This window comes from Patagioenas fasciata, chromosome W (genome assembly GCF_037038585.1).
Source record: "Patagioenas fasciata isolate bPatFas1 chromosome W, bPatFas1.hap1, whole genome shotgun sequence".
NCBI lineage: Eukaryota > Metazoa > Chordata > Aves > Columbiformes > Columbidae > Patagioenas > Patagioenas fasciata.
In genome coordinates, this window is record NC_092559.1 from 343,496 (window position 1) to 370,028 (window position 26,533).

Consider the following 26,533-nt stretch of genomic DNA (forward strand, 5'->3'; position numbering starts at 1 on the left):
GTCTGAGGCCCCGCTGTGCTGGCAGCAGGGCCGGAGGTTTGGGCGGCTCTGGGTGCGGGGTGGGCGCAGCCTCGCCCCCCGCGTCCCCCTCTGGGGAGAGACGATAACCTCGCAGTCTCAGCTCTGGCATTAGCGAGTGAGCGATGGACTTGTGATAACAGAATGGTGAACGGCAAAGCCTGATCCAAGCCCCGCTTAGTCCGCCAGGCCCCCGAGCCGGGTTCAAATGCCACGGTCCAGCCCTCGCAGGCAGAGAAATTGGATTGACCCGTTCTGAAAGCCTTGCTCGACCTCCTTCGCGGGAACGACGCAAACAATGACACAAGCCCGACACGCAGGAAATGGCTTGGCTTCAGATAAGGCAAAAATTGACATTTTGCACTTCATGTGTGCAAACAATAATGGAGGCAGCAAAGTCATCATCTCTCTGCTTACTACATTTTGTTATTATTTCTTACAGCTGTCCAAAATGTCTTACATAATTAAAACCAACTGGAGTTTGTGATACATCAAAATTCTAACTACACCTTTTGTACCTTATATACAGCATAGTTTGAGCATCTTCAGCTCTGGCAGACAGGTGAGTTTAACAGGAAATATCCCATCAGCAGATGCTACTACCTAGTTATCTTTGTTCGGTCTGGGAATAAAGGGAGGGGTAAGGCACAAAAACATGTTTTCTTTTAGGGCCACCATCTGCTAATTTGAGAAGCTGCTGTCACTGATGACACACTATCACTTGTATATGTAAAAATATTACCCATGTCATTCTCAGGACAGCTATGATTATATATTAACTTTATTCTCACCGACTGGCACCAAGACCTTCCATACCGATTTCCACTGGCACTGAAACAAAAGCGGGGGGCCAGCAAATGTCTGACCCGGCTGTGAGGGGCGCTGGGGAAGCCCCTGCCGCCTGCCCTGTGCGGCTGCGGTGCCCGCGCTCCGGACGCGGCCGCTTCTGTCAGCTCTCGCCTGGAGCCGGGGCGGCGGGTGCCACCTTGAGTCCCAGCGCTGTCTTCTCCAGATGGGGAATGCACAGCCAGCAAAGGCCAAGGGCATGAAATCCAAAATGCCAAACCAAAAGACCAAATGAATCTCAAGCTGTTATTTTTGGAGAGTTCTTGATGAGCCTGTCATGCTCCTCTGTTCCCATCACTCACCAGAAACAGGATCACTCTCAGAAGTTTAATGCTGCATTAACAACGGCTTCTCGCATTTAAATTACCCCATTACTGCGGCGTGGGGAGGGAAAGCGGCAGAGCCTACTGGCCTTTCTGAAGCGTGTCAACCCTTCCTTTGCCAGAGGAGCACGAGCTTATTTTGATTACCTGAAAACCTTTCCTCCAAAGCTATTCAGCATCCAAACCCAAACAACCAACACGTAAGTAACCTAACCTAGCAGATACTCCAAGCAAAAAGTATTATCCCTAAACAACTGCGCTTCAGGAAAAAAAACAAGGCTTCGGTTCAGAACGGGCATCCCAAGGCAAAGAGAGCTTTAACAGATGCCCACGTTTAGTCATGTGTTTTAATCCCACTGATTTCACGGGGATTTAAATTTTGGCTGAATTTATGCATGCTGAACTTTTAAAGTGCTTTACTGGATCTGGGCCAAAGCAAACGGCTGCCTCCTGCAGCCTGTCCTTGAGAACCAGCATATTTCACCCTCCACACCAATGACGGATACAGTTACAGGGGTTTCTAAAGGCAGGGATACAGTAAGAAATGCCTTCCCGTCAGCATCCCCTGTGCAAGCAGGGCTCAGAACAGGGTTTCCTCCACAGGCCCTACTGCCACAGGCAGCGTTTGTCACACAACGTGCACACGTCCCTCTCCGGTCTCTACATCTGTGATGTTCCCTTTCCCATGTTCAAATAACTTACAGTTCGAGTGTAGATCCTCCAAAGCCATCAGCTCCCAGGAGACACCAGGTGCTCCCGCGGCGCTGCTGCTCCGGGCCGTCCCACGCCGCGCCGGCCCTGCCAACACACAGCCAACACTCAGCGAGCTCTCGACCCTGCGCGCTTCCTAATGGGATTCCTTCTCTAGCACATTTGTCACGGAAACTGAGTATTACTGAACTCATTTGGATCCCTTTGTGAGGTGACGGCGGAGGGCCACTTTGGTCCAGCCAGCAGTACAGCGGAGACATTAGAAGCTAGAAGGCAAAAAACCCCAAAAACCCTTCTAAGTGCACAGTTTGGGAAACCTGTACAGGCCCAGGGCACAGACAGGTTTAACTGGAGCTGAAGCTCACGATTCAGATTGCCCCTTCTTTTTTCTTAATGAAACTATTTTATTATACACCTTGTTTGAATACAGATTGGGGGGTTTAAACTGGGAAGAGCAGAATATAGTAACTACATATGCAGATATATAATTTTGTGAGCAACAGTTTATTATACAGTAAGAAACAGAATAAGCTTTCATACAAATTAGAAAACTGTGACAAAGTATCAGCTAAATATTACCGTACTAGGTCATGTCTCTCACCACATTTCTGAGTCAATTACACAGAATAATTAATGCACAGGCACACCTCACCCATCAATAAGTATTTCACTATTTAATACTCTCCAAAGGAGAAAGTCAGACACTCTAGCTCATTGCAGATCACTTCAAGCATGGCTGTCATCTGGAAATAGCTGCATTAAAACCCACGGACATACCTCCACCTTTCAGCACAGACCAGCCTGAAGACAAGAGATGCTAACACTGCCTGCGCCCGGCCACCGTGTCCTGCGCCCGGCCACCGCGTCCTGCGCCCGGCCACCGCGTCCTGCGCCCGGCCACCGTGTCCTGCGCCCGGCCACCGCGTCCCGTGCACAGCCACGTCCTGCGCCCGGCCACCGCGTCCCGTGCACAGCCACGTCCTGCGCCCGGCCACCGCGTCCCGTGCGCAGCCACGTCCTGCGCCCGGCCACCGCGTCCCGTGCGCAGCCACGTCCTGCGCCCGGCCACCGCGTCCCGTGCGCAGCCACGTCCTGCGCCCGGCCACCGCGTCCCGTGCGCAGCCACGTCCTGCGCCCGGCCACCGCGTCCCGTGCGCAGCCACGTCCTGCGCCCGGCCACCGCGTCCCGTGCGCAGCCACGTCCTGCGCCCGGCCACCGCGTCCCGTGCACAGCCACGTCCTGCGCCCGGCCACCGCGTCCCGTGCACAGCCACGTCCTGCGCCCGGCCACCGCGTCCCGCCGGATCCCACCAGCACGCCGCACCCTCAGTGAGGGTTCTAACGGGTTTATCCACCGCAGCAAGGATTCAGTTATTCTAGTTTTTGCTACCTGCTTAATGAAAACTGCTACAATAATTTCTCTAAAGTAAAACAAATGACTTGATGACAGGGATGTTAATGAAAGCAATACTGCTTATCAGTATTACCAAGGCAGAAGCAAGTACAATACTTTGCTTGCTATGAACAGGCACTTTCCCCCCTATTTCTGTTTAGTGTTCTTCCAGAACATGAAAAGACCACCTTTCCAGAAATCAGACTGGTGAAAATCTCAGGTGTGTTACTTAAAAGAGACATTATCCTAATAAAAACAACCCAGCACAGTATGAATTGTGACTTCGCTCCCTCTGATAATTCGTAGTTCTCTTGAAAAATTTTTAAAAAAGAAGAAAAAACAAAAGGAAAAAGAAAAGTGGCGATGTTTGTTTACTGACTGAGCTCAGGCCTGGCTCCTGCGCAGCTCCTGCGCGGCTCCTCGCCCGCTGCCAGCTCTCCCGCCACTGCGCGCTGACCACGGCACAGAGCGCGGTCCGGGCCGGTGTTCAGCAGCATCCAGGGACTGGGATGTCAGAGCCTGGTCCCAACACATACACGAGGAGGGAAAGAAACTGAGGCTTCCAGGAGGCACACTCTGAACACTGCAGTGTTAAAACACGAGATACTCACTTCTGTAAAAGCTCCCCCTTTGCTCATTCACTTACATTTTCAACAGGAGGCTGTTACAACATATATAAACACCTAATTTTAATACAGTTATATAAAAAGAAATCCCTGCATATTGAACAACTGAAACTGAAAGATGGAAGAAAGAAAGGTACATTTACCATTTTGGAGCTAATGGATTTTTTAAAATCATGTTAAATTGTAGAGGACATGAAAGTTCATCTTCCTGCTTAATTCTGTCAACATTTTCTCCTCTGACAGCTACACATGTTTATCTTGGTTCTGTACAGGACAAGCCCTTCCTCTCTGAAAACAGAAGATTTATGAAAAATAGATTTACAGTCAATCTTGTAACTCCCGTGGGTGCTGGAGAAGCAGCTGGGAGGATCCAAGGCTTAACTATCTCAAGAGAAACCACCACAGCCAGGATTTTCTGCAGTCATCCCCTAACACCTCCCTCCCAGAAATTCATGATTGCCGGAGCTCGTTAGTTGGACCGCCAGAGAATGGAATGGGAAACGCTGGGTTCGGGTATTTCCCTGTAACAAACGTCAACTGGTAGGAGAAAAACATAAAAACCATGCCTTTTTCACTCCTAAATCTCTCAGTCCAGTTTTGTCTCTCTGCATCTGAAAAGTTTTGGTCGTGATCTCATTCCTGGTCCCACCTCCAGACCACCCAGTCCCTCTGTCCGGAAGCCCCGAACTCCAGCAGACAGACAGACAGACAGACAGCGCGGCAGGTCCCCTGCTCAGGGCGATGCCCCAACACGTCACGGCTGCTGCTGCTCAGGGAACCTGAGGCTGCTGGAGAGAAGGAATTCCAGTTCGACAGTGTCATCAGTGGTCTCCACTGGTACGTTACTCTTTCCCACAGGGCAGGAGTAATTCTGCACTTCATGTCTGGTAGCCAATATCCTTGAAGTCCCACTGCAAGAACATGCCTCCAGCTGTCTGAAGTTGCCCGAGCACATACGGGTTGGATGGTAAACGCCTGGACAGGAATTTGGTTGGCAATGAGTAGGGATGTAGTATTGACTTGCCACTGGACTTGATTCCATCTGATTATGAAAAGGATTATTAGCCACGCAACAGGTCTGGAGGCAGTTCTTGTTTTTGAATCCATGATGAAGGCCTAATTTAGCAATAAGGGGCTTCCCAACATTAACTTCCTTTCTTTCATCCATTGTATCTTCTATTCCAGGATACTCATAGTGCAAGCAAACAGTGAAGATCAAGTGTTCCTGCGAAAGAGGAAAGGTGGAGGAGGAAGAGATGGGGAAAAAAAGTTACACTTCCACCCCAAATGAACAATACAGGAAACACTTAAAGAGGCACAGTGTACTGGAGAAGGAGGCTAACCTTTGCAGAAGCCACACGCGTCACAGGCAAGGCTTGTTTACCGAGGGCATCTTTCAGTTAATTCTTGCTGACCTGAGTGTCTTTATTTCTAGAAGCACTTGTATTACACCAGCTGCCAAAAGGGCTGAAGAGATACCCAGTGACGTCCAGCACCAGATTTTCATGGCGCAAAGATACAGAGATCAACTTAACAGTGCCACAGTATGTTCAAGTGAGAACCTTTCAAAACTGCGTGCCCAACAGCACAGGTTGGAACGCAAGGAGATGGTACGCAGCATTTTCATCTCCTACAAATAACCTTGCAAGATGCAGCTCTGCTTCAGGTCACATTCTGCATGTACCACAGGGCACAGGAACATCCCCACAGTGCACAACAGAAGATCTTCGCAAAAATAATCACCTTGCCAAAGTTCAGTACGGGCCTAGAAAATACGCAGTGCCTTGCACGATGCTATCGGGATTGCACATGCATCGATTCCCTGGCTTTTGTTTTTCAGCTAAGAAACTAAAGTCAATAAATTAGGCTATTAGCCATTTTTTCCCTCCAAAGAACATGTCACTTAGAGTGCAGACAATACAGAGCTACCTCAACAGAACTGCAAAGCAACATGATTAATCTAAAGTATCTGTAAAAACTTGTGAAGAATACCAGATATTAACCCTTAGTTTCTGCAGTGAACTTAGCCTGGTGTAGAGGCAGTGCTTGGGGAGGTCCTTGGACACTAGATAGCTCCCAGTTTCCTCAGGAGTTCCTTTGTTGGCCTCTTTAGGATCCACATCCAGGTCCTGTTGCAAGAAAGAAATGAGAACTTAGTTGAAGGTACAGAATCTGTACATCATAAAACAGCCGTATTTCTTTTTATAAATTCAGGACTTTCTTCTTAAAAGAAAAGAGAACACCGGTCTTGGATTACTTGCGAAGCTGCAGAACCCTCTGTCCATGGCAGGCAGAGGGGTCACATTTGGGCAGGTCACCCTCCTCTGCCCGTGGTTCCTGCCAAACTTGCTGTGCTTGCTTCAGCGTTGCTTTTTTGTTACCTAACTTCTACTATGAAGGACAGTACCTAACACTTATTCTGTGGGCTAAAAATACATGTAGTTATTATGCACATTAACTCAAATATTTTATTCATAAAGCATCACAAATGTCCTGTTTGTTCTACCTAAGAATGTTTTCTGCCCCACGTCCTCTTTCATAAACATCAAAAAAGAAAGTTTTTTGCCCCGAGGAGCTTTCTGGTTCAGTCTTATCCTTCTCTTTACTGTGACTGGCTGAGTAACATCAATGTAACAGGACAGGACCACTCAGGTGCAAAGAACTGTAGAACTAAAGCCTAAGAAAGCTTGTCTTGCAAGGCAGACGTGTCCTCAGCTCACCCAGGAGCTACAGACATTCAACTTCCTTACTTAAATGTAACAAATAATTAACACTGGACAAAGAAAAACAAAGGAGACTTTGAAAAAGATGTTCCCAGATTAATTTTTATGGATTTTCATCTATCTTAAAAATATGCCTTTTAAAAGCTAGTAAATGTGTGCATCTGTTCAGACACACACACGCAGACCCGTTTTCCCCAAAGATGCAGTTGGACAGCGGCAGACCAGAGATCACTAGGCAGCAGCGGGAAGCACTTACAAGCACGAAGTCTGTGACGTAGGCTCTGCAAACCGCTATTTCAGGTGGCTTCTTCACTATGCGCGTGTAGATTATCATGACGTTGGAAAACTCAGCTGCGAACCCCAACTGAATCTGAACACCACATCTGAATTCAAGATACATACTTTCTGGAAGCTCTGCAAATAAATAACGTATCGTCACATTCTAAATAAAACATAGCATTTGCATTGTCTCTTTGTTTTTATTTTGGTTTTAAACTCAGAAGTTTTGGAAGCACGGATCTCTTCCTCCCGCCCCGTGTTCGCCCCGCAGCGGCCCAGCTCCGACGCCGGCCGGGCAGCAGCGCTGTCTGCCAGATCCACGCGCTGCCAGAGAGAGACGGCTCCATCCCTGCTCAGACAGCAAGGCCGCGTTACCGTAACTAAGACATGGCTTACTGACACAAGAGTTTGTTCCGTACCCGTAATCAAACCAGGAGCGGTGATACGGTATATATCCAACATATAGGAGACTCAGCTATAGCATGATAAGAACCTTTGGGTTTGACTGCAGAACCAGTTTCACGTTCAGTTTTTCCTTTCACAACCTACGCACACATTCACAAAGCCCAGCCTGCAGTGCTTGTCTTCTTTCTCAGCCCACAGGAACATACCCTAAAGTGCTCAAGGATCAATTCACCATTCTGTGTGTGTATGCTTTGTACTGAATCTTCTGCTCCCACTGAAATGGGTTATTTATCGTTATCGTAGACAGAGCTTTATACAAATATAGAGGCTACTCTTTTCCCAAATTCCAAAGACGTTCTCTTCTATGCATGGCTTAACACAAATAAATCATAATGTCTTTATAATTTTTGTTTTGCATTTCAAACAAGTAACAAACAAGAATTGAGGGTCTGACTCCACGAATAAAAATACACGTCTGTGAAAGGGTCTGCCTGCAGGACCAGTTAGGTCTGAAAATGCCGCCTCTGACCCTCTGCCCAATCCGTCAAAGAAATCTCAAAATACACTCCAGCATATTTAGGTGAAAAACATAAAAAGGTTTCAAATCTCAGCACCCTTCTTAAAAGAATCCCAGAAAGCCTGGAACTGACCTCACTCTAGGTTTGGTGTTCTTGGTTGTATACATTGAAAACCTTTCATCATGCCCTTTCACCATACAGTTCACCTGGCTATTCTAGGTGATGACTTTAGAAGGGGATTAACGATGGCTCAGAAGTGTCATTGTCAGACACAAACGGACTCTTAGAAGACTATCCCTGCAGGCACACATCATGTAAGCCTCCCCTTCAGCCTCTGAGAGGTCTCAAAGATACTCAGGGTGAACTCTGCATGTCACCTTGTTCATTATAATTCAGATTAACTTGAATTTCTTCCACTGCCATTCAGTATCGCAACCCGCAGGCCAGAGATTATTTTTCCCATGGTACCAGCGGGATCACCCCACAACCAGACTGTACGTACCGTGAGCTTTGGCCCACTGCAGGTTGCGTGCCAGAGACTCTGCAGAAGACGCGGTTTGTTGGATGGGATCAGTCAATGCCCTTTTCTCAGACAGGCTGCTGCGGATCTCCAGAGCTTGTTTGCCTTTGGTAAGGTGACACTTGCCCATATCTAAAAACAAGATGTAAATGTTTTCTTTCAAAATCAATGTTTGCACAGAAGCAGTACGTTTCCCTCAACCGTCTTCACTTTAGCACTTCTCCTATCAATTAGGAAAGACAATTACTGAACCAGGCATATTAAAATAGTGGATTGCCCTTTATGGTATCCTTACACCCTCTGACAGAGAGCAAATAATTATCATCACTAGAGCACTCTTTGAAGTAGGCAGGACTCAATTGTTAAAATGAATGTGGAAATGACTGGATTACCATTAGCAGCTAATACCACAAGACAAGAGTAATATCTGTGGATGGACAACTCAAAGCTCCATCCAGAAAGACACTCAGAACAAATATGGTTCACTAATAAGAAGAGCATAAAATTGATCACTAGTAAAGCAGCTCACATCCCTTTATAATGTCATGATCTTTGTTAATGTGCTGCTCAGTAGCACCTGCTTCTCGATAAAAGCTGCTGCTTTAACAAAATGCAACAAGAAAGAGCTTAAAGTAGTTTAACACATTCACCATTAGATAAATGACATTTAAGCAAAAAGGTTTCTAGTAATGCAGGCTGAGAAGACTCAGTGCAGTGAGTTGGAGTTCACCTTCTGCAACCTCATCGAGCAGTACAGTAATCTTCTTGTCTTCCAGCAAACGGTCCTTCAGGAACTTCATGAAGATCCCATTGGCCAGCCCTGACTGCTGAATTTCAAAAGCCTCTGCTCCCTGGCACCTAGGAGATCACCAACATCAGACGAGGAAAACACCCTGAAACATCTGCATGATTAACATCAACATGAGGACAAAAGGAGTAAAAATGAGCACAAAACGGGGGAAAGAAACCCTACAACTTGAAAACCAGGTTCTGCCTAAGGCCAACCTGCTCGTGTTCCCTTGCAAGCAGCTCATCCTGGGAAGGCTCCACTTGCGGTCAAGCCACAGACCAGAGCTGATGTCAAACTGTTCATCTGAGGAGCTTGAATTTGTCACAGAATAATTCCTTAAAGCGCAACTACTGCTATTCAACAGCTTTTCCTCTAGTGAACATGCCCTAGCAGGCGGCTTGGGCCAGGTGATCTCGAGTTCCCTTCCCACCCCAGTGTGTAGTTCTGTGAAATACTGGCAATCACTACAAACGCATCTCCACAGTCACTTACACTGTGGAATGACTCAAAGAGCGACGTAAAAGAGAGAGTATGAGGACACGGACACGGATATAAATTAGCGGTCCTTTAACACCACGGTTACTGCTCTTCTGTAACAGCTTAGTTATACAATCTCAGTGGCCACTTCTGGCTTGAAACCCCCTGTGGTGCAGCAAGAGAAAAACTTCCTTACGTTGCATATCCAAAAACGATGTTGGCTGTAACCTTCAGAGCATCTAAGATAAGAATTGTGTCATCATATTCATTTCTGCAATAAATGGAAACATAAAAAAGTACAATAATAATTGGAGAAAAAATAATGGTGACAAATCTACAGTACAGCATAGTAGTCTCTTACCAGGGAAAGAAAACAGTACTTTGTTTAGAAAAATGCGATAAACCAGTGGATCTTTAAGCTCTAAATAAAGACACAATATCTGCAGCATAAAAGCAGTCCACAGAATCCACGTCCTTAAAGAGTTCTGAAATATGCACTTCACCTGGGCCCTCCTGCCAAATTAACATGTCTGTGATCATATGGGTTCTGCTTCCTCCCTGTAACCATGAAGATGGGTAACAATGCAAGGGGAAAGGGTAACTTGTCTTCTTTAAGATGCCTAATTTCACTTCTATCTAATAAGACTGACACTTTGTAACTTTTACACAACAACAACAAAAGAAGAAATAAACGTAAATCAAACCAAGAGGCAAGCATCTGCCCACCGAATCAGTGTCTAATCACCAGCTTCCCATTTCCACCCACGACCAAAGGCAAACTCAGTGTGAATGAACCCCGCTGACTTCCAAAGCTCCCGCGTGCAGGCCGCGAATCCTCAGAACTCCGAGCTTCCAAGGGCAGCGGATTCTCGGCCAGACCAGACATCTCGCCTCAGCACGAAGTCCAGCTTTCCTCAACATCCCTGATATCCTCCCCAAGTGGCTCTTTGGTTTTATTTGTTTTTAAAATAGGCTCCATTTTAATCTGTCGCTGCAGTGAATAAACTGAACTTCACAGTGGCTTCCCAAAAGTACTGTCATTATACCCTCTCCTTCTATTGGAAGCAAAAACATCCTGCAAACATGTAATGTCAGTTCTCACTGGTCAAGAATTATGAGATGATACCTTTTCCGACACATATCCAGCAGGAACACATTGAGTCCCGTCTCTTTCGCTTGCATTAGTTTCAGGATATTCTGCACACACAGACAGTTTGCAGATCGGTAGGGGTTTGGAGCATCGACAGGAACCATGAAGCTGTTTCCATAGTTTTCGTAGCCGTGGCCAGCGTAGTATAACAAACCTGGGAGTTCAAAACATGTGTGACTGGAAACACAGTTGGAGAGCACATTGGAACATCTCTGTAAACACCAGCACCGTCACGGACGCCACGCACTACGTCCGCACTACGTGTCTGCGGGAGATGAAGATCATTCAAGCTACTCCACACAGCTTTTTTCATATCGGTACATCTTTGCTAATACAGGAAGGAAGGGGAGGCAGGGAACGACGTGAACAACAACTTCACAATACACAGACACATCAGGTTACCAAAAAATCACTCATGCAATAGAATCAATTAGGTATGTGCATCAAAACCACAAAGTTAAATTCTCTGAAAACAGAGAGAGTGATGATCTCTAACAGAAACAATCTTATATATGAGAAATAATCTCACGTATGAGATAAAAGCCATCCACATGCAGAAGGAAATGTGGCAGCTGTAAAACATCCTCTCCACATGCGCAGTTACAAAGCTCCGAGTGCAGTGAGTCACTGTAGATTTCACAGCTAGAGAAAATAACGCTGAGCGCTTTGGATGGATTGCTTTCCCTTTTTTTCTAATGGGATGCTGTTATCTTTAAAATTATTCTCCTTTACTTATTTTTTTTACTTGCCATTAATCATTGGCAATTCTTAAAAGTACTTTAACTAGGAAAACTGAGAGGAGAACCTTGCTTGCACAGTGAGAGCATTTGTCAAGCTTTTAGCTTTACTCTTTCCTCTGTACAGTTTATCCATTTGCCTGTTCCCAGTGCTGGTCTTGCTTATCTATGGCAAGTTCCATCTTCTAAAGATAATCTTTATTCATCTATACAAAGCAGTCTATGGGTCAGATCCCCAGTTAGCATACAGGGCTGCGGCTGAATCAAAGTCAACAGAGAAATGAGCATCTATGTAACTGGAGATATGGTCTTCTTACGGCATTACTCACTAAAAATAGCTACGAAGCCTGTCACTACAAAACTTGAATTTTCAGAAAAAAACCAAAATAAGCCTCACCCTGACATACTAAAAAGATCTACATTTAAATCAGCCCATGTAGGCCGTTATTTTTACCTTTTTGTTACAGACAGCTCTGAAAAAATGAGAACACTTTCTCCACACAGCCCTGCCCCTTCTGTGGAGAACACCCAGACCTAGCTGCAGCCCTCCAAACTACCCCAGGGCTCTTGTTCGCTTGTGAGCTCCCAGGTCATTGGCAACCGTGTCAGGCCCTTGCAAGCCCCTGCGTTCATCAGCAGCGCTCCCGCTCCTCACGGCAAACAGGTGGAGCAGCCAGCGGGTGCCACAGGGACGCGCGGGACGTGCTCCCCGAGGACAGGGAGCACAGCGCTTGTTCGGCCGCCAGAGCCCTGCGAAACCGCAACAGCTTTATTCAGTTAAACGTTAGATTTCTAAAGGGCACGGAATGTAAAGTACATGATTAAAAACCTGAACAAATAAAGGGACTACTGGACTATTTAGAAGATTCCGGTGGTTACCCAAGACCAGGTGGTTTCAAGAGAGTTAAAAGGAAGTTAAGCGGCAAGCACATGACTGCATCTCAGGTACTGGGTTAAAGGGAAACGCTTACATCTGATTTCCACAGAGTCTGGATCTGGACATAAATCAAGGTTCTATTGGAGATTATATGGATCTCCAAGTGTATGTTAGATAAGTAACTGGACTGATGGAATGGAAGAAGTATCTTTCATGTAAAGTACAATTTATCAGAGTATTTCCTCAATGAACACAAATATCTCAGAAATTACAACATCTGTTTTATACCCTTGGCAGATGACTGTGCTATGCTTATCCTACGAGTACCTGCAACGGTTAATATGTTGAGCTCACGATCAGAAATAAATCTGTGCATACCCAGAGTAAGCACAGTAAACATGTTTGGAGGGCCTCATTAGACACTTCGACACAACAGTTCTAAGCAGGCTCAAGTTCCTCACAGACGTCAGCGTTTAAATGATATCTGCTGCACTCTCTGCTTTCTCTCTCTCTCTTGTTTTCAATAAAGTAGCCTAACTATTTTTAGCCTTTAAAAATACAGGTCTATGCCTTTACCCTTTGGGGCATACAATCTTAATCGCACCCTACATTTACACCAACATAAACTAAGACATTAGAGGAGACAATCATCATCGGTTTGTTCACTACACCTGCTGTTAAGGAACAGTATTTGAAATGCCACTTTCCTGGCAGTAAGCAAGAATTACACAACGTCGTATCAGGCATCACGAATATGTGTAACAAGGGCGAAACAGAAGCCGCCGCTGTGCCTCTCCTGTTTGGAGCTATGCCCACTAAAAACGCAATAAATCATCATCTGTTTGTGCACTGACAGCATCTTTTATATACTTTAAGCCATTTATAGACACTATCCAGAAAGAATAAAGCGACCATTTAAATTGAAGCAGTTATTGCCAAATACTACTAGAAGAATGCTCTGCTTACCTTTCAGAAACATCAACTTGCTGGGGAAATACAACTGCAAAAATATGTTATGAAAGCCTTACAAGGGCTTCCATAAGCCTTTCGGTACTTTAGTTTCTAAATTCGTGTCAACAATTATAGAAAAAACTCAAAAGGTGCAAGAACCTAAAACCTCACTCAAATATATAAGCACATCTGTTCCCCAGGGAATTAAAAAAGAAAACCGCTATCATAAAGTCCATTAAACTTTAGTGCCATAATTAGTCTTCATGTCATGCAAGTTTTGGCTCTGACATAAATGCCCAAATGTCAGATCAACCAGTTCTGCACAGACAGAGCATCAGGTAACACACCATCAAAAGTCATTCTAAGAAATAATCTGACTTTGTGTTCCAAAAAAGAATCAAATAATGTTTTCTCGGGTGGGTGTTACAATAGGAATTCTGCATTTTAAACAGGGCAACTGGCAGAACTTTTTGGTCTCTGTTCTAAATAACTTCTTGAGTCATTTATGCAATCTCAGCTTTTAGAAAAATGACGAAAATAGTGGCAGTCAGCAGCCAACACCTCACAGTCCACAGAAGAACTTTTCCTCCACGCCGAGCCAGGTCATCCTGGGCTTTTTCCACCCGGGACGGGAAGGGTTTTGCTCTGTGTTCAATTCCTCCACGCCCTCCCCTGGCCAGTACAGCCACCAGTTCTGTCCTGTGCGGTGTCTCTCGAAGTCAAGTTCATGCAAGACAAGGAATCCCAATACATGAGTAATCACCTAAGAATCACTGCATACCCGTAGCAGCAAAGCACACCAGATCCAACGCGTTAGTCGTTATCCCAGCAAGGGCCCTCCTGTGCAGCATGTGGAACAGAGCTTAAAATTATTACGAATATTGTTACAGGTGTCTTACGAATGAATGTGTGACTCACCAAAAACTTATAGAAAAAAGATAAACGTGTTAAACACACATCTTCTAGTACACATACTTGGCTTCATTTGTCCTCCCGTAACTAAAACCAACGCTGACGAGACGCTGCAGCACAACCAGAGCATTTTGCAGCCATCAGCAGACGACGGGATGAACAGCAGGGTCCCACCAGAAAGCCCAGAACATCTACATGCGGTCCTTAGGGCTGCTCCGCAGCAGAGCACAACCGAGCAGCCCATGTGTGCCACGGGTCTGGCCTCCCCACACCATTGACCTACGGGCACGGGAAGGAGGGGGACAAGAGGAGTTTACGAAGGGGTTCAAGAGGCCTCCTAAAGGAACAAGGGCTGCTGCTCCAGGCTGCAGCTCATCTTCTCAGCCTCGGTTACACAGCTTCCAGCTACTCTGCTGCCTGCTTGTTCTCATAACACATTAATACAGGTCACACAACAGACTGTTCTTGCTCTTGCCTAACAGACTCCTGCAAATGAGTGCTAACGACCTCTAAGTACAGACGTGCATCTTCTGCGGTGCGTGTTGTCAAGTACGCTCTGCAGATGCAGCAGCTTCTAGCAGATAAACACATCAGTGCTGTCAAACAGGGAAGTGCACTGCAGTGTTAGCAGTGGTTAAAGAAAAAACTTCAAACATTTCATCTGCTGTAAGAATAAAAAATAACATTTTAACCAAAGGCGAGGATATGCTGGTGGGTGTTTTTACCTACTTCTCCAATTCTACATATGTGCTATTTGCCATGAAGTTCGTTTGGCTGTCACATATATTGAGCTGGCAGAGGTAAATAGTGGATGTTTGTGTACTTCATACATCGCCAAGCTGACCTACTTCGGAAGGGGGATCACGTGTTCTTACCATATACTCCTTTGTCCAGAAGAAGTAAAAATTCATCCACTGCATTTCGCATCTCAGACTCGGTAAGATCCAGCAAAGAAACAACTTTGAAATCCAGCTGTCTTAGCAGATTGGTCAGTTCATAGACATCTACCATCGGAGCCTTCAGCTGGGGGTGATTCCAGTAGCTCATATTTCCTATTAACAGAGCTACCTTGTCTGTTGCTGCAAAGATAAAGGAAAATCAAAACCATAGCACCTTTATATACTCCATGTGTTCAATATCTTTAAATTCAATTTCTTCTAAACTGAAAACAGTACCCGATTTCACTTCAGGCACAACACTGTATGATTTTCAGGGTCATCCAACACCAACAATAGAGTTCAATTCTCTTCTCATCCAAAAAACCAGTTCAGTGCGGTCTGACAGTCAGCATATCTGAACTGTGACGCATCTCAGACCGAACAACCTGTCACTAGGAACATCTCCCATTTCTTTCATTTTTCTGAAAGAACCGACAATTACTGAATTCCCCCATGCAAGAAGAAATATAACAAGTTGCCAAAGCTATGGTCAGTATACCTTCTCAAAAACCCTCAAATTTTCTTATGTTTCTTAAAAAACCACCACACTGTTGAAGTATTCAAAGCAAGGGAGTGACACGCTGGCTAAGGCCATGGCCAGAGGAATGCGAAACAGTAAACTGAAACAGATGAGAGGTTGTAGACGCTCCCCGGAGTCACTAAAAATACTGGTGCCGTCACCACGGTTTACTGCTGAAAGGGCATGCAAGCATTATAAAGCACTACAAAAATATACACGAGCCTCACTCCCTGCAGCTACTTACATGCATTATTACTGCACTAGCAGTGGCAGACGCGGCAACATTCAGAAGCAGCAAAATCTATTCCCTAGATATGAAATACATACAACAAATAAATACAAAACTACTTACCAACAGGTCTGTGATTTGACCGTTCTAGCAGGTCTGCTTGAAACAGATTGAAAGAGCAGATTGTCAGTAACTAGCCACAGTTGCCAATGGCAGAAAATGAACCACGTGTTCCATACGCCATAGTCTACCGGTGCTGCTTTGCCTAACAAGTTACTGGTTTAGGACAAAACAAGGGTTCTTTTTTTGTTTGTTTTGGTGAGGTTTTGGGTGTTGTTCTGTTGTTGTTTACCTGATTTCCTTCACCCTCTTCCAGCAAACAGCCTACTAGGATGTGAATAGCTACTTCTATTAATTAAGAAATCATAGATGCTTACAGTATAACTTTGAATCTCACAAACTGCACACCAGCATGTTCAGCAACATTCGAAACAGATCATCCTCTCCAAATGAAACTCAGATGTGCAAGACGGGGGATGCTTAGCAGGGATGACCATCTGTACGTGAAAACTCTTTTACTTTGGACGTTGCAGAGGGTTGCAGAGCCGATGCTGAACCCAGAGGAACAGGCGAGTGACACGCCAAGGTCACACACTGGATAACGTGTTACACACCGTGACAGCACCACTTCAGTGACTACAGCTAAGTCTTGGCAAAAGTAAACGTATCTGTGATGTCTAACCCAGGAAATTGGATGAGCTTCATGACCAGAGATTTTGGGAACATTGGATCAGGGATAACCCCTTATGGAGCACTACTCTAGATCTATGTTTCTCGAATAAAAATCAAACGGGCTTCAAATCACATTAGCTCACTCCAGCATGAATTTAAGAAATGTATCAACTCAATATATCATGGGTGACAGTCAGAGACACCTACATCTTTTCACCTTCACCACCTAAAAGAGCAGCAACATACTAGAACTTAAGAGTCCAAAGCAGCCAGAGACAAGAAAGCTAATTTCTTCTGTACAAGTATACGTACAGTATAAAAGACAAGCTTTGCGTGATTTTACAAAGATAACAGCAGCCCTATGATTTACTATCTTCTTCAAGTTAATTTATTGGAATCAGAAAGCTGTGCTGCTCTTAACATGATATATGTCAATATTAAATCCCCAGTTATAAATACATCCAAATAATGTAAACTATATATTGCAACCCAACTAAGCTTCAGTGATTTGTAACATAAAATGAAGATCAGAAAATAAGTCTGCCAAAACGTAGCACTTACCTGGTTCTTGAAGATCACTCAGCTCTTCTGTGGAGAAATACACCAATAAAATCAGTTTAAACAAGAAGAAAAAATAGATTTCTATTACTAAAAACCGTAAAGTGTCATGCCATTATTCATTGAAGCTGAACGGTAGAAAACAAACTGCCTTTCTAAAATACTTTTTGCTTTGCATTTCTGTAAATTTAACTCTCAATGTTTATTCCACAAACAGAGAAGAGAAAATGCTACACCAATACACTACGCTATGCTAGACAGAGCGTTAGAACATAGTAGATCTTGAAACAAAGGGAAAACCACAGACTAAGCCTCAACCCCAGGCATGCAGGCAGCTTGAAGGAGTAAGGAACAAGACACAGGAATCACCCGTTTGAAAAAGATATTTGAAGGACTGCTGAAAAGGCAACATCCTGAGCAAGAAATCTTACTTTTCAGGGTAGTTAAATACAGGTAAGTAGGAGGTTTCTGCATCGGACCCCACCAGGTAACGCAGACACCCCCAAGCCAAAGCAGACGTGAAGGCTCGACTGGTCTCAGCAGCTGCGTCATGCAAGCGGCTGACTCGGAAACCCGGCTCGCCCGGGCTCCTAAACACCTTCAGCTCTTCTCGTGAGGATGTTGCCTCCTGACTCAGCCAAAGAAATGTCAAAATCTTTACAGATCTCTAGAAACTGTAAGCACGTGACACGAAACCAGTGCAAAAATGGACAACTCTGAATACAGTGTGTTTCAAACAGATGGACCCAATTTCAAATATATAGTGATTTCAAATTGGGTCCATCTTTTTGAAACACCCTGTATTACAGAAGAAGAAAGTAGCTTTATTTTTCACCCTTGTGCTCTAGAGCATGGTATCAAGGCAAAGAGGAGAAAAGCACATGCAGAAGGAATGTTGCATCACACACGCATGTTTTAAAATAGACTGAAGCTCCTAAGCCAGACTGCTTTCCAGCAACACATTCAGCAATCCATCACCCCGCCATTAATTTTTAGTAATTGATTCACAACCAAAGATTTACTTTACCTTCTGTGCACTCCACTGCCATAGCTTTCCTTCCTTGTGTTTTAAGGGGGGAGAAATTGGAAGACAATTGCTCTCAGTTACGAGAGTCAGCACACAAAGTGGAAGACAAGGGTCACTTCCAAGCTTTTCTGCAATTTGGCTCATTTTAAAGCAGTATAAATCATCACTGACCACAGCACTGTACAGTAATTATTACTAAAACTCAGAAGTACTAAACTAGAGTATTTCTTAGGATAGGAAAAAACTTTTCATATGAATTATGCAATAGTATTCCCAGATGTATCTGAAAGCTGTATAAACAGATCATCTCTTCAGTTTACTGTAAATACACGTACACACACTAAACCATGTTATATTCATATATTCATTTATTCTGTTTGCTATGAATAATCTCAGCTGTCCTGATTGCTGAAGGACTCACTGTAATTCGGCCTGTATCACCAACAAGAGTTAAACTGGTTTTAGTTGTCAAAAACCATGAAGAAACCAGCTTGCAATCTGCTGGTGAGCCATGTACATGCTAGCATTGCTAAAAAGTGGTAGCATTTCTATGCTGGCTACCATAAAAACTCAAAGCACTTTATAACTGATAAATCTCTCAAATTTCATTTGCTGCAAGCAAGCACAGATGTTTTAACAAAAGGATAAACTAAAAATACAGAAGGCTGTGTGCTTGGCCTAACTGAATTGATAAATTCAATTGATAAGAAGAAATTGATAAACCGATCGACTGACCAATATCAAACAGGAAAACTCCTTACCTATAACGACTTCTATCTTCTCGCTGTCTTGATCTTCCCGGTCATTGGATACATGACACCAATATGTCCCCTGATGTTCCACATCCACGGAAGTTACCTACACAAGCATCACCAGTCATGTCACCAGACCTCCAGAGAATGAGTTTCGTTTTCTTCAAGGAAGCTTCATGTGCTAAGTTAAAGGTGATTACGCATTAGTCCCCCCAGGCTGGCACTTTGCAGAAACTTACCGTGTAGATATTTTTGCTCCCATTTGCCAAGGGAAATCCATTTCTGAACCACTGGTAATGAGGAATTGGGTTTCCAACAGCTCCACATTCTAGTACCAAAGCATCCCCCACTGTCAGGTTTTGCAGCTGGGGCTGAATACATATGCGCAACTTGTTTTCAGGTAAACCAATTAAGCTCTCTTAGAAAAAAATAAAAAAGGAAGGAAAAAAGAAGAGAAGGTGAGACAACCTAACCGCATACAGACTGACTTTCCTTATGCAAGTAACACACATTGGATTGTTGGCTGATCATTTATAAAACCCACGAACACGCACTTCACAGCAAAAAGACTCAGTTTAACTCACGTGTTTCTTCCTCACAAGGGTTTATATTTCAGTAAATTGTCTTTACTATTATCTGGCTTGGTTACATGAAGTTGAAAAGATCATATTAGCAAACACATATTCTGCAACAGGCGTACCCATGGAGCCCCAGCCTTTCTTCCTTTTCCCTGGGTGTTCTGGCTTAGACTGGTTCCTCTTTCCTGGTCGGTACAATTCTAAGATTGTGATAGCCTATTAAGATCGGAAGAACTGACTGGAAGGGAGATTCAGCACTTTGCTGACTGCCAAACCTTATTCCAGACCTCAGTCCTGTTTCCCCAGAGTGCAGTTAACTCTTTCCACTCCACAGTGTCCACGTTTTCTAAAGTGTCCAGGCCTCCAGCACGCACACGTTCTGCTGGAGTTTGCTGTTTTGGCCTAGCCAAGGAAAGACTTCTTTCTAGAAAAGCAGGGAACTTCATAAGATACTCCTTTACCCAAATACCTTTATTTTCAGACTGGCAGCACATGGATGGCGAGGAAGCAGTCCTGATTGTTAGGCCAGAGCACTTGGGGCAGGCATTGAGAATAGCCCATGTGTGCTCAGTTTCCAGCAAGTTACAATCAGAGGTAAACAACAAGAGAGTTAAAGAATTGCTTTCCTGGTCCAAGAATCTTCTACGAATTAAAAGGATCTGAGACTGTGCATGTTTTCCATCTCTCTGTGCTTATCTACCACTGGGGAATTTCATTTCTCTTCTGCTTTTGTGACCAGTACAAGAACCCAACAACTGGACACTGCATTTTTAATCAGGCCTCTTTCACATCTGTGCAAGACAGCAGCAGGGACCCACGTTACTCTAACAAGCAGGAAGACAGACCTCCAGAAGAAAATGCTTTTGCCACTCACCATGAGAGGTATCCTGGACATCACGAACTTCAAGCCGTGCCCACCGACTGAACACGAAGGAAGATTCACTGTTCACTCGACAGATGTAAAAGCCAGAATCGGTTACGTTCACCGGATTCAAAACCAGCTCTGGAGAAGTACCATGGGGAATCTGAATTATAGGTGAACCAAGAAATATTTACATTTAGATTGATCTAATCGTTACAAGGATTGAACATGATAATATTTATTGCAATGTCCATAACATCAGCCTCAACTCCTTCAGGTTTTTTTTTACACACCATAAACTTACTCCATTTAAACAAATAATACCTACAACCAGGGTGGCCGTTTCTCCGTAGGCCGTGTTAAACTTCTCAGTAGGCTGAGAGACAACCAACCTTACAGTTTCCTTACCGTCACATTCCAAGATCAGCCTCCAAAGATGAAGTGGTCTGAATACAAGGGAGTATCTTATTGTTTTAGCACATTGATAGGGTCATTATGCAGTATTTCTTAAACACTATTTTTATTAGTATATATAGCAATCTTCTCTCCTTGTAAATAAGAGTAATAGTCCTTTTTTTTAAAAAAGTATCACCCCACATGACTACCTATTATTTTGATCACTTATAAAACCAAAAATCTATATTCTGTATCAACTATTACCTCTTTTTCCTGCTTGAACCACTGGTAATGCACAAATGGGTGTCCCATTGCCCAACAACACAGCTTGACGACCTGACCAGCGAGCACTGCTTGAGAGTCTGGCTGTACCACAATCTTTATACCTTTAAAAAAGAATTCACACATAGAAATGTTTTTAAGAAATACAATACCACAATTTAAATCTGCGTTTAAACTGTCCTTTGAGCAAAGAAAGTCTCTGTCATTAAATATATTTGAAAATGATTTGTTTGTACTGTGTATACACGCAGTTCCAATTAGTTATATGACTTCAATACATTCAAAATTGTCTTCCTCTACATAAAATCCATGCTTAAATTGATCAGTACTCCACAGAGTTTACTGAAGATTCGAAGTAGATCATTCAGGCAGCTCTCTACTCACTCAAGCAAATAATACTTCCAATGGCACCACAGATCCTTTGTGGGAAAGCTATTCTCAGTTTTAACAGTTTGCTCACTCCCAACTATAGAAGTTGTTAATTTTCAGATTAAGATTAAGCACAGCCTGACAGACGGATAGGTTAACGACAGCATAGTATATTTTTCGACTATTTCTCACGCAACTTTATGAGCTGATCTGCCTGATTGTGCCCCCTCCCAGCCTGCTGCACACCCCCAATCTGCTCACGGGGGGCAGAGCAAGAAACAAGAGAAGGTTTTGATGCTGTGCAAACACCATTCAGCAAAAGCTAGAACAACGGTGTCCTATCAGTACCGATTTGGTGAAAAATCAAAACCACAGAACCACGCGAGCTGCTATGAAGAAAATAAACTCCATCCTAGCTAGGCCCTGTACAAGTAGTTACAGAAAAATCACAGAAACACTGAGCAGTACAGAGGCACTTCATCACCATTTCGTTACTCTCAGAAACGAACAAGCCGATACAAAACAGGGGTGTGTACAAGATATTCAATTTTTTTAAGAGGCATTTTACTTTCCCTGTTCTGGGCAAAAGTAGTTCCTTCTTTATAGTTAGTGAAAATGCATTGCAGAAGCTGAAAGCGCAGTCTGGTGCAGAAGCAACATTCCAAGTTGCTGGGGGAGTAATCCTACAGAATAGTACAAACCAGAAGCTGTGTAAAAAAAAGCTGCAAAGAGATGGTAAATATCCCAGTGAAAGGCTCACGGTTGTCACTTGCTCCCAGCCTTTTTATTACACTCTGCCAGGAGTTTTCTTTTTGTTTACTTTTCATCCCCCCCACATTTAACAGCTGAGCTGCACATCAGAACTTTTTCCTCATAGAGAATGTTTGAGGAAAGAAATGGTAACAATTTGATCAAGGGGCTGAACCCTGAACAGAAACCCATGTGGTCAACAGACCGCAACAGAGATGATGTGACATTTGGACGTTCCGCGCTCTCTCTAGCAGGGAAGCTGGCTGTATCAACTTCCTCCACACACCCTCCTACTCTGAAACAGCTACAAGATGTGAGAATTCCCTGCCTTTCTCTACAGGAACTTCCCTCTGCCCCCCAGCCCTGAAGATCGCTACCTCGCCTCCTCACTAACCGTTCCCATGCTGTCTTGCACAGCCAAAAGGAATGTGTTAAATACAGGTTTTGAGCATCATAACCGCCTAACAGTAACCAAGACAAACAGGAATGACATCATTTCCATTTCAAGGACAGAAGACCTAATCGTTCCAAAGACTTCGTTCTTTCTTTTTTTAAATCTCTCCTGATTCGCATTGCTAATATCTCTTAGGAAAGTAATTGAGAAAAACAAATTCTCTGTAAGATTAGTATTTTGCACTCCTTGGAAGCACTACAAACAAGTTCTAAGAAATCTGATTCATAATTTCTTCACAGTTCCATTTCTTTTCCTGCAACTCATCCAGCACTATACAGATACTTCCTGCAAGCACCACAGAATTTTAATGGTTCAAAAAGAAAAGCTTCTGGCTCAATTTTCTGAATGATTACAATGATACAGAAATAATTCTTCAATTTTCCCTGGAAAATGCAAAACTTGATTTTTACCTTTAGGATGGCAAACTGACATTTATGGTTCCCAGACTTTGAAACGTGCACTTACAATCTTAACTATAATCCAACTGTTACATTCTTAGCTGACACACCAGTGACATTATCAGTCATTTCTGGAAACTCAGACTCGATTGTTCACATTCAGACTGAAGTGGCTAAATTGCTGGAGCAGAGACGTGCCCGCAGAGGAAAACCACCTCTCTGCCCTCGGTTCAATCACCACAACTCGCGAGGTTGCACAAGGACTAGACCGCAACACCACAAATCACATAGTCAGCCTTTTTTCCTTCTTAGCCTGGGAGAAAGCTCTTCACATTTAATTCATTTTGTGCAAGTTCATAACATGATGAGGTTAAAAAAGGGCAGAAAAGGGACAGAGAAGTGACCCAAAGAACAAGATGCCCACGCTTTCTCACTACCAAACCCAAGATGTATTAAAATTATTATTACTACTATTTCATGTCTTTAAAGGAAGAAGATCTTCTACGGAGTTAATCAGCTGTGACAGTCAAGTGCCTAACCTCTGAGACAAACAAGTTCTGGAAGTTGGTTCTGGGAATCTATGGTTCTCTGAGATCCTCTGTATTGCTGCAAACAAAGCAACGTCCCAGCTTCTAACACACATCTCTGCCCTAAAGCTACTGAAGTAGCATCGCTGCCAGAACAGACCACCGAGCAGCACCAACACTGTACTCTCATTAACCCGTACACCCACAGGCTCACAAAGATTTCTGCCATTTTAACTGCACCAAAGCAGCTGGCAGAAAACTGTTTAACAAAGCAGAATGGTGCTATACAGGCCCTACACAAAACAATCCCCTTCCTAAAGGAACTTGAGCAACACTTAACCTCTTTTCAGTTTATTAGAACAAATGGGCAGCTGCAAATCTGTGCTCTGACTTCAAGCATCAGCCACTCCTGAACATTGAAACAAACTCACTGCAAATATCAAGACCTACCACTTCTTTTTAAGTAGTTCAAAATAATTTTTGATCTAGACTTTCTTCAGGTACCCTTTGCTTTGGTTTCTCTTGGCTGCTGTTTCTCAGTCTCTATGAAGCTACCCAGTCGTCCTTTGAGGAAGTTTAATCCATTCTATCACAGATCATAATGTTCTTCAAGAGATTAATTTATAACAAGACCCCCTCTGGTTTTGCACTGTAGCAAGAAGCACTTGGTTTGCACAGCCCTACTCGTGCGCTCCCTTGTGCTGCCTCACTTCCAGAATTTTTGTGAAGAAGCAAGAAGACTGTTAGCAGAAAATAATCTAGTTCTATCCTAGGTTAGTCTGTTTTTCTGTCCAATTTAGATCAAATATGCACCAGAACTGATACTAATTGGACCCTTCCCATTCAATTAGGGTAAGCTATGAAATGCAGTTAATGAAACCTGTAACCTGAATGGGTGGCAACACTACTTGTCTTTCTAACTTGACCGTTTCAGTTCTATAAGCATCTCCCAAAGGCACAGCTTGACACAGAGCCCGTCAGCAGAGGGGATGACAGCACCTGTGATCTCCATGCAGCCAAGTCCAAGTCTACAACAATACTGCACTAAGCCTGCTTGTCTACTTGGCTTACTTTTAATCTCAGAATCATGTGAGCCAATTACTACGATAAACATCTGAATACCAATTACTGGAATTCAAACACAACAGGTGTTTTTTACTTACTGTAGAAAATAATTACTTCAAGTGTTTCCAGCGTGAAACAGCAAGTGCAGTGAGAGCACAGTCCAGAACTGACCTGCAAGGCCTGCAGAGCCTGGCTGTGCTCCAGAACTGACCTGCGAGGCCTGCAGAAGCCTCCATGTGCTCCAGAACTGACCTGCGAGGCCTGCAGAACCTGGCTGTGCTCCAGAACTGACCTGCGAGGCCTGCAGAGCCTGGCTGTGCTCCAGAACTGACCTGCGAGGCCTGCAGAGCCTGGCTGTGCTCCAGAACTGACCTGCGAGGCTGAGGCACTGCAGAGCCTCTGTGTGCTCCAGGCCCTGCAGCAGCTCCACCAGCTCCGCCACCGTGCAGCCCCGGTCGCCCAGCAGCTTCAGGAGGCTCTGGCTGGGGCTCCCTTCTGGCTCGAGGACTTTGAGGGAACATTGCTCTAAATCCGAGGGGCTACAAAATAACATGAAAAAGACATGGCATGGAGCTTGTCAGTACTTTCTCCTCAGAAAGGAGCTGAGTTAAAAATCACTTGCAGACAAACAAAACCGTTTAAAAAGATAGAGAACGGAAATTCCTAGCTGATTTGCACATAGTTGCAGTATTTCCTTCAAGTTTCAAGAGTTCAGAGGTTATATATACAGTGAAACCTCCACAGACAGAAAGTGGTATTAGTGAGTTGCCTGCCACAAAACTGGAGACGGTTGTACTTAAAGCTTCTGACTAAATGTATCAAGACACCTTCTAATTTTCACTTTTTGAAGTCTCAGCAGAAAAACAAGTACAGGACCTTTCATTTTCAGGAGCCTAATTCAGAAACAGTAAAGGGTAAGTCAAAATCTAACTTGAAAGTCCAGGAAGACTTTGATTTTCAGCGCGGCTGCTGCAGGTGAACTGAAACACCCATCCGCGGCCGCTGCGCCATTACCTGCTCCAGGTCATCTCCAGGTATGAACATGCTTAGTTTTAAATTACGGAGTTGACTCTTCATGCACTTTCAGTCACAGCAGATTAAAATAACACAGATAATAAGGAAACGAATGCAGCTACAGAAAGGGAGTACAAGGCTATGTATTCCCGCTAAAAAGATTGTTTAGTGTTTCCTTCATTGAGTCACAGTGCCATGCAGGCTTGGAGGCGAGATACTTTATTGTGTAGACTTCATAGTGTCTTAGGGGATAATACAGAGAAACAAACACAGCGACAGGGGTTACGTTGTAGTTCTCAGGTTCTACTTCCCCATATTAATCACTACAGTCATAACGGAGAAGGGACACATCCTCATAACGTACATTCAGTGCTTCATTTGAAATGCCACCTTTTTTTGAGATACTGCCCTCTAAACCAAACCTTGAAAAGCCACAGATGTAAAACGATCAGGAAGCGATCTAGAGAATGTGACCCAGGCAGAAAGAGCTGAAGAAAATGAACGCATTTACCCTAATACAGACAAAAGCAGCGGGAGGGCACAGTCCCCAGGCGGTTTCCATGTTCCCGCCCGGACGAGCCCCGGGGAACTGAGGTGCGGCCCGCCCGCCCCGCCCCGCTCCCCTCACCTCAGCCGGACCGTGCCGCGGCTCCCCGCGCGCTGCGCCAGGTCCCGCCAGCCCCGGCCGGGCACCGCTCGGTCCAGTAGCTCGCTGAGCCGCCGCAGCAGCGGCTGCGCCAGGCGGCTGAGGGGCAGCGCTCCCGCCGCGCTCCGGCCCGGCTCCCACATCGCGGCTCCCGCCGGCCCGCGCGGGGCGGTGCTGCCG

General features: G+C 44.5%; 1 protein-coding gene across 9 annotated transcripts; it reads right to left on the bottom strand.

Moving 5' to 3' along the window:
- Positions 1-1,895: 1,895 nt before the first annotated feature.
- On the bottom strand, positions 1,896-26,511 carry LOC136114523 (mucosa-associated lymphoid tissue lymphoma translocation protein 1-like). Of its 9 annotated transcripts, none has more exons than XM_071801674.1 (18): positions 26,336-26,511; positions 25,066-25,232; positions 21,113-21,234; positions 20,465-20,615; positions 19,252-19,430; positions 19,022-19,118; positions 18,261-18,293; positions 17,237-17,263; positions 16,067-16,102; positions 15,132-15,335; positions 14,320-14,535; positions 10,756-10,933; positions 9,826-9,900; positions 9,093-9,220; positions 8,345-8,494; positions 6,897-7,054; positions 5,921-6,046; positions 1,896-1,985 (listed from the first exon to the last, which is right to left on the bottom strand). In XM_071801674.1, the coding sequence occupies exons 1-18, from the start codon at positions 26,494-26,496 to the stop codon at positions 1,917-1,919; spliced, it is 2,277 nt and encodes a 758-aa protein (XP_071657775.1). In that variant the 5' UTR covers positions 26,497-26,511; the 3' UTR covers positions 1,896-1,916. The 9 variants fall into 9 exon arrangements, with proteins under 9 accessions (XP_071657775.1, XP_071657771.1, XP_071657770.1 ...); XM_071801670.1 differs by lacking the exon at positions 1,896-1,985 and adding an exon at positions 2,384-5,142 and having other exon boundaries at positions 16,067-16,099; XM_071801669.1 differs by lacking the exon at positions 1,896-1,985 and adding an exon at positions 2,384-5,142.
- Positions 26,512-26,533: the final 22 nt, after the last annotated feature.